At 38.6% G+C, this 9,084-nt stretch overlaps 1 protein-coding gene across 1 annotated transcript in view; it reads left to right on the top strand.

Moving 5' to 3' along the window:
* ARID4A (AT rich interactive domain 4A (RBP1-like)) overlaps nucleotides 1–9,084 on the top strand; it is a 79,403-nt gene that overhangs the window by 39,672 nt on the left and 30,647 nt on the right. Inside the window, exon 11 of the mRNA XM_006864640.1 lies at nucleotides 8,354–8,426. Within this exon, the coding sequence (XP_006864702.1) occupies nucleotides 8,354–8,426 (73 nt within the window). The remainder of the gene's footprint in view (nucleotides 1–8,353; nucleotides 8,427–9,084) is intronic.

The raw sequence follows: 9,084 nt of genomic DNA, 5'->3' as shown, positions 1-9,084 counted from the left end.
CCACTAGCTCAGGCACCCCTATAGTCACCAGAATGGAGGTGCGCAGACAGCAAGGGACCAATGAACAGCTACCAAAAGAGAAGAATGTCCACACCTTTTTCTCAGCGGTTCTGCCAGGCGTCTGTGGCTGCTCCATTCCTTCCCCCACGTGGTCTCACCCAAGATTCATACCCTCTTCCTTTTTGTTGTTATTTGTCCATCGTGTTTCTTAAGCTGCTCACATCTCTCCCAACCTTCTCGTAGCTTTACTTTCCCCTTGCCTGTTCTTCTCCCTCATGACCAAATTACTGACTCACATGCACTATTCTGTTCATACTTCATTGTGGCTTGTACTCCCACATAATTAAAACAACTATACCAAAGTTACCATTTTATACAAATTTTTGTTTGGCATCCATGACATAACAATTTTTTCTGTCTGTCTTCATCAATAATAAAATGACTCCAAATCTGTATAAGTATGTTTCTTCTTAGCTCCAGACATTTATTTCAAACGGTCTGCTGCGGATTTCTTCTTATCTTTTTGTTAACTACTGCATCCCCAGGGCTCCATATGTGTAAGACATTGTTCCCTTACTCCTAGTCTTAGACCCTTTCCTTAGTTCAGTTGAATAGAAACAGCTTCCAGTAAACTACTTAAACCAAGTGCACAGCAATCATCTTGACTTCCCTTTCTTGTCCCCATATCTGATGAGACACCTAATTTGTTCTTGCATAGTACTTGAATAGTTCTCATAATTGTCACTCAATTTTTACTGTCTGCCTTCTTAGTCCAAGCCACTGTTCCTGTTTTACCTGTACTCTGGTAGTGTAGTTAGTGGTTATGAATCGGGCTGTGAGCCACAAGGTCAGCAGTTCGAAACTACCAGCTGTTCTGTGGGAGAAAGATGAGGCTTTCTGCTCCCGCAAAGATTTCCAGGCTCGGAAACCCTGTACAGGGTCGCTTTGCGTTGGAACCGACTCCACGGCATATAACAACAACAACAATGCAGTGATATCCTAATTAGCTTTCCCGTGTATCTGTTGTCCCTCCTCCAATGTATTTTTTGTACTCTAAAGCAGTATTTTTAAAGATTCATAACTAATATTATTTAGGATATAAAAAGCTATAAGGACTTAAATTTTTTTTAACTGGAAAGATACAGTTAAAAAGATTCCTCTAGGAATAAAATAATTTTAGTGCATGGAAGTGGCTGTAGTTTTTATTCTTTTGGATTGAAGTATTTCTAAAATGTATTGATTGCATAATGCCATCCTTTTTAAAAGTATACATGGAACATTATTTAACTTAAGGTGTAATTATTCTATTCTTAATAATCCTTAGCCTTTATACCACATGACCTAGGCCTTTTGTGAATTTTTCTCTGCCTTTTTTTACTTCTAAAATCTAGCTAGTCAACTGTCAACTTTTATGTAGAACAGCTTTTCAGAATTCTCTTCGGGGTTACAGATACCTTAGGGTGTTATATTGCCGTATAGATCACTTGAATTACCAAACTTGTTTTTTGTTTTCCTTCTTTTTTAACTTTTTTTATTTACATATTTCACTGAGATGTTCTAACAACAAAATTTGTATACCAGAGCATACATCATCAGTAGGATGCCTTTTGTTATGTTCTTGTTGTTGAGTGTCTTTGAGTTAGCTCTAACTTAAAGTGAACCCAGTTCAGGGTTTCCAAGGAGCAGCTGGTGGATTTGAACAGTTGACATTGCGGTTAGCAGTCCAGTGCTTATCCTACAGTGCCATGCCAGGAATTTGCCTTTTGTTGTTATACTACTTCTAAAGTATTTCACTTTTGCAGAGATCTTAACAAGTAAAGGTTTATGTTGTTAAGTGCCGTCAAGTCGATTCCTACTCTGAGTGATCCTGTATAGGCTTTCCAAGGAGCAGCTGGTGAGCTTGACCCGCCGCCCTTGCAGTTCAAACGGCTTTGCCGTCTTGTGCATTAATCCACAGCGCCACACCGTATGCTAATTTTCTATTCTTAGAGGTTTACATGTGTCTATAGATATCCGTTTTATAAGTGAGGAACCAGAGGCTTAGAAGAGGTCACACAAGATTTCACAGACTTTTAAGAAAATTTTTGCTCTACTAGACTTTTGTTGTTGGTAAGTGCCATTGAGTCTGTAAGGTCTGTAAAAGCAAAAGATCTTGGTGGTTTTGTTTTGTATTGTTTTCTCTTTCCTGTGTGTAAATAAATACCCACCAGCTAGTAGAATCAACATGACACATACTGAACCTTCATTAAATAGTTGTTGAAGAAATGAATGAATGTAAGCTATGCAATTATCCTAGGAAATTACTATTTCAAACAAGTATTGGAAGATTTATTATAAGGTTCTAGGAAGCTCAATATGGAAGATCCATGCTTTATGATAGCTGACGTCCCTTCATAAAATCTCTTCTTTTCTCAAGGCAGCACATTCTGTACTCAATCTCATCTTACATAATTTTGTGACTTTATAAATTAATTTGTTTTGGCTTATGTCTCTTTGGGATAGCTTACTGTTGCTTTCAGTGAGAGTTCTTGACTAGTGTTGTTTTTAAGTGCTGTTGAGTTGGTTCTGACCCACAGCAACCCTGTATAGGGATTCCAGTGAGCGGCTGGTGACTTGTGGTTAACGTTGGCATTACAGTCCAGCTCATTAAGCCGCAGAACCAGACCAGGACTCATATTACTCCTTATCTTGTTCGCCTTAGTTCAGATGTCTTTTGACTAGTCTTTTTCCTTCCTATCTCCTTACCCCTTCGATGCATTCTCTGTAGATATCTTTCTAAAACATAAAAGGTTCATGCTGAAAAAAACCCTTTAATAAGGTTTTTGGTACTTACAGGGTAGTGTAGTGGCTACGAATTGGGCTGCGAACCGCAAGGTCTACAATTCGAAACTACCAGCTGTTCTGCGGGATAAAGATGAGGCTTTCTGCTTCTGTAAAGGTTTACAGCCTCCAAAACCCTGTACAGGGTCGCTATGAGTCTGAACCTACTCTATGGCACATAATAACAACAACAACAACAACTTAGGGTAAAGTCTAGGTTTTTATCAAAGGCTTTTATAAGTTGCCCACATTTTTATTCTTCCCCACCCCACCCACCCCCATTCTTCTCCAGCAATATGGAACTTTTTTCAGCTCTCCGCTAACCAACCTGTGATAGTCTTGATGTGGCACTATCGGTTAATGCGCTGGACTGCAAGGTTGGTTTGAACCGCAAGGTCGGTGGTTCAAGCTCACCAGCTGCTCCTCAGATACCCTATGTACAGTCGTTATGAGTCGGAATTGACTAGACGTCACTTAACAACATTCCCAATGGTGTTTATCAGAAGCTGCTTGTTGATGTGTAAGGTATATTACATTTGGAATCCTCTTTGTGTTTCCCAGTTTTTTAAATTAATATTAAGTATAATCAATTAAATTAAATTTTGAAAAAATTAATGGATAAATTATTGGCAGAGATTTTTAAAACCAGCAGACTTCGAAGTAAGAACAAAGAGTTCTCTGCCTGAATTAAAGTGGTTGAATATATCCTATATATCTTCTGTTCATTTGCCTTAGTAAGATGCTTTGGCATTTATTTAAAATTTTCTGACACAAAGTGAGGCTATTTAATACTTTCAAATTCCGAATTTTATGTAAAAAAGTATAAGCAAACTACCAGTGGAACTTCCTTTGTGTTTGTCCTCTGGCCCATAGGTACCGTCAGAGCCTCCACTTACTCTGCTCTGGCCAGTTGCTTAGAGATGCTTATAATAACCTAGTGGTTGGCCCTGCCAGATGTCTGGACACTTCCATTAGAAAGATCTGCCAGTTTAAAGACTCGTCCTGCTAAACCTTTTTCTTGTTTTGGAGATGGTAATAGAGACCCTGGGTGGAGCTGAAGGTTAAGTGCTAGAATCCTAATCCAAAGGTTGGTGGTTGGAACCCACCCAGAGGCACTTTGGAAGGCAGGATTGACAATCTGCTTCCATAAAGTCACAGCCGTGAAAACCTTGTGGAACAGTGCTGCTCTGCAGGTTGGGTCACCAGAAGTCAGAAGTGACCCACTGCTAAGTGTACTAGGGTCACCGTAAGTCTGGGTTGACTCCATGGCCGCTAACAAGAGGGGGGAGATCAAGGGATTCTAAGAGAATATAGGAGTTGGGAGGATTGGTGATGGAGCTTCAGAGATGAGTTTAGAAGGAGTTGTCATTGTTGTTAGGTGCCATCAAGTCGGTACTGACCCATAGCGACCTTATGCACAGCAGACAGAAACCTGCCCGATCCTGGGCCAACCTCACTACTGTTGCCACGCTTGAGTCCATTGATGCTGCCACTTGGCCAATCCATCTAGTTGAGGGTCTTCCTCTTTTTCTCTGACCCTCCACCTTAACCAAACATGATATCCTTCTCCAGCGACTGATCCCTCCTGACAATGTGTCCGAAGTATGAGAGACAAATTTTGGCTATCTTGGCCTCCAAGGAGCACTCTGGCTGCACTTCTTCCAAAACAGATCTATTGGTTCTTTTGGCATTCCATGGCACTTTCAATATTTTCCTTCAATGCCTTAACTCAAAAGCATCAATTCTTCTACAGTCTTCTTTATTCACTGTCCAGCTTTCGCATGCATATGAGGTTATTGAAAATATGGCTTGGGTCCAGTGCACCTCAGTCCTCAAGCTGATATCTTTGTTCTTCAACACTTTCAAAAGGTCCTGTGCAGCAGATATGCCTAATGCAATACATCATCTGATTTTTTGACTGTTGCTTCTGTGAGTGTTGATAGTTGATCCAAGAAGAATGAAATCCTTGACAACTTCAATCTTTTCTCCATTGATAAGAATGTTGTTTATTGGTCCAGTGGTGAGAATTTTTGTTTTCTTTACATTGAGATGTAGTCAGTACCGAAGGCTGTGGTCTTTGATCTTCATCAGTAAATGTTTTAAATCCTCTTCACTTTCAGCAAGCAAGGTTGTATCATCTGCATATCTCAGGTTGCTAATGAGTCTTCCTCCAATCCTGGTGCCACGTTTTTCTTCATAGAACCCAGCTTCTCGGATGATTTGCTCAGCATACAGGTTGAATGAGTATGGTGAAAGAATTCAACCTTATGATTGGCCAAGGGGTTTATAGACACCATCAAGATGAGCAAAATAATATCATTTCACCAAAAAGAAAAAAAATCCACAGTAGTTTGGTATTGATGGTATACTGGAATATAAACACCTACCCACCCCCAAAATGGGAGAGATTGTGCAATAATTGATACCTTGAGGGGTTCTTGAGGAAAAATACCCCTAAACAAAAGATAGATACCTTCATATATATACTGTTCACATTACGGGAAACAAATAACTGGTCTAGGTACAACCTTCCCTACTCTTCTTTGGGGGGATGTCAGGCTCTGAAATTGCTCTTTGTTTATTTTTGTAACTTTTTATTATGAATTGAGTGATGGCTTACAGAACAGATCATCAGTTTTACATTGAATAATCGATTAATTTCACTGAGCAAAATATCCTCCAGGGTCTTCCACATTGTGAGGTTGTTTCCAGATCCCTTGTTATTCTTCACCGTTATGTAGTATTATTCTATTTCCATTGTATGAATGTATCAGTTTGTTTAACCATTCTGTTGATGGGCATTGTAGGCTGTCTTGATCTTTGTGATATGTAGACAGCTTATTGAAGGATCCTGTTTTCCATTCTTTTTTTGTCTCTTCACTGGTGCATTTAATCCATTTTCATTTAGTGTAAATATCGATGTTGTTGTTGTTAAGTGCCATCGAGGTGGTTCCGACCCATAGTGACCCTGTATAGGGTTTCCGAGGAGTGAGGTATGAATTAATTGCTGTCATTTTTTCTGTGTGTGTGTGTGTTTGGTTTTTTGTTTGTTTGTTTGTTTCTGTAGTGCTGCTAGTTTTTTTGTTACACATTTTCTGCACTGACTTCATTTTGGTTTTGGGTTTTCTTTTCATTTTCATTTTTGTTGTGCTAATGTGTACTGAATCTTTCTGATAATTGCTTTTGTTTTAAATTTAGATGTGTAGATATATTCATTTTCTTTGAGGTTGCCCTGTAATTCATTAATTTTTTTTCCATGCTTAAAAGAATCTGTTTTATCTTGATACCTACTTGATTTCCGTACCATTTGGAGGTTCTTTGTCTATACCATTCCCTCGTTTTGCTTTGTAGTTGACTTCATTATACATTGGCGTATCTGGTTTCCTATTTTTAGTCTTGTAGTTTTGTTTTACTTTAAATACTTCTGTATCTGGATTAAGCTCTAGATGGTGTTGGCATATATGGTCATCTCAGGTTGTTGTCTGCTGTCATTGTTTCTCAGTCCAAAGAATACCCTTTAGAATTTTTTGTAAAGTTGATCCGGGCATTACATATTCCTTTAATTTCTGTTTATCAGGAAGCGTCTTGATTTCACCATCGTAATTGAGTTTTGCTGTGTATATATGATGTTTGGTTGGCAATTTTTTTCTTTCAGAGTTTTATGTATGTCATCCTGTTGCCTTTTGCCTGTATAGTTTCTGTTGAGAAATCAGAGTTTAATCTTACTGGTTTTCCTTTGCAGATAACTTTGTTTCCCCCCTAACTGCTCCTCAGGATTCCTAACCTTGTCTTTTGTTTTGGAAAGTTTGCTTATGATGTGTCTTGGTGATTTTCTTTTGGGGTCTATCCTGTTTATGGTTCGTTTAGCTTCTTCAATGCTTAACTTTTTATCTTTCATGTTAGGGAGGTTTCTTCTAACAACTCTTCGACAGTTTTCTCTTATGCTTGTGTCTTTTTGTTCTGGAATTCTGATCACTAATAAATTGTTTGTCTTCATGGTATCCCACATAACTCTTAGGTTTTCTTTGGATTTTTTTTTTTTTTTCTGAAAACCATATTGGTATTGAGAGATTTATCTTGGAGGCTCACTAATTTGGGTTTCAGATTTACTCACTAATTTGGGTTTCAGATTTACTCCTTTGCCCTTTTAATGTATTGTCCATTTCTGAGATCTTGGTATTAATCTTTTGGATTGTTAATTGCAGGTTTTACATTGTTTGAAATTTTGCATGTATTTTATCGGTTCTTGTAACGTTTTCCTGAATTCTCCTGAAGTTTTTTCCCTGTTCTCTTTCTTTCTGTCAGCCCTTTGAAGTTACCCAAGTATCATTCATTTGGATTCTTTTTCAGTTCTGTTACCTTTTCTCTCTCAGAGAGGTTTTCTGGCTCTGCATCTTGGTCATTTGTTGAGCCATTCACTCTTCGTGTGAAGTAAAATGTCGGTAGTATCCTGGACTTTATGGGGTTGTCTCACTTGTATTTAATTGATGATTGTATATGGATATGTTCTTAGGCTCTCACCAGCAGTCTCTTGTGGGTGTTGTTAGAGACAGAGTGGACTCATGTGCACTGTTTTCCATTTACCATTCATGCACCTCAGTTTAGGGTTTGTATGGCTGGTATTAGTTGTTGTCTGTTGTTGATCAGGTGGTATAGGAGCTGGCATTGGTGCTTACCTAGTTGATGGATCTGTAGAGGCCACAGTTGTAGCTGGGCTGTGTGGACACAATCGCTGTCTCCTGTTGGGTGGGAAGTAGAAAACCCCTTCACCACACACACACACACACACACACACAAGAAAACAAAACAGAATAAACAAATAAGGAAACAACAATGAAACAAAAAATCCTGAAGAGGAAAATAAAAACAGGCAATAACCAGAAAAAAAGAGACCAAAAAATGGAGAGAGAAATGGAGCTGTAAAGAGAGAAAAATAAGGAAATAAAAGGGGGGAACACATAGCAAAATCAGTGAGAGGGAAGATGAAAAGAGAATGAGGGAGGGGAAGATGAGGAGAAATGAGAACCAGAAGAAAAGGAAAAGCTAAACCGAAGATAGAATTCAAGGGACTGGAAGGAGAAAAAGGAATAAACAAAAACAAAGCAACAACAAAAGGAAAGACAAAACCAAGGAAACAAAGGCAAAAACTCTAGGGGGCTCCTGTCTGGAGCTCATGCAGTGAGTGTGTGACAGATAGGACAGCAGAATTCTGAGCCCTCGTTGGAGTTCCTATTGGCCTTGGTGTTATCTATGTTCAGGACACTCAGTCCAAAAGAAGTTCATGAAGGCAGTGTCTGTTAGAACCACAGGGCAGCAGGTGGCCAGGGGGACTGGTTAAGTGCTGGTTTGGTGGTTCTTTGGGTCCTATAGGTGTGGAGCAGAGCCTGCCAGGCCACCTTCTATTGCCAAAGTTCTATTTCATTAAAATATCTTTTTTCATCATCTTATAAAAATAAAAAGCAAAAAAAAAAAAACAAACATTGTTTCTTTTCCTATTCCCTCTGTTAATACATGTATATATTTATCTCTACAGCCTGAGGAAGAACTTGATCCTGAAGAGAGGGACAACTTCCTCCAACAGCTGTATAAGTTTATGGAAGACAGAGGTATATCCATACGAATTACTTAAAATCTGTCATCTCTTAGAGTTTTACAAATTGGGTGTGCTAATTGTTTTATTCATCTCTTTTATAGCTTTGCCTTTTATTGTAGGCTTACATGTTGTTGTTTGTGTTGTTAGTGTATGGATATGAATTTCAAGTAATAACAGTTAACAGCTGACAGGAGTTCAATCTGTACAATCAAAACAAACTATATTAACATCTATTTTGAGAAAAGTGATGAAAAGTACTGTGAAGTTGTTGTTCAATGCGTTGAGTCAGTTCTGACCGTAGCGACCCTGTGTAGGGTTTCCAAGGAGTGGCTGGTGAGCTTGAACTACCAACCTTGTGGTTCAAACTGACTTTGCAGTCCAACACATTAACCCACAGCACCACACCAGGACTCACTGTGAATATAGTTACATTTAATTTCCTTGGGACTTTTAAAACTAAAAAAAATTTATCATATTTCAAAACTAGAAAGTGTCCAAGGATAATGTTTATCTGCATATTCTTAATTAGTTCCTGCTATGTTTTTAAGCTTTTCTGGTCCTAGGGTATAACAAACATAATGTGAGACCAGACCCAATCTGGATAGTATAGGATTTTTAATAGTTAGAAGAAAATGAGCCTCTTAAAACTGGTTGCTGTTGAACTTATATAT

Source organism: Chrysochloris asiatica, unplaced genomic scaffold (genome assembly GCF_000296735.1).
Source record: "Chrysochloris asiatica unplaced genomic scaffold, ChrAsi1.0 scaffold00067, whole genome shotgun sequence".
Taxonomy (NCBI): domain Eukaryota; kingdom Metazoa; phylum Chordata; class Mammalia; order Afrosoricida; family Chrysochloridae; genus Chrysochloris; species Chrysochloris asiatica.
Note: the sequence above shows the minus strand (reverse complement) of the source record. Positions and strands in the feature narration are given on the sequence as shown.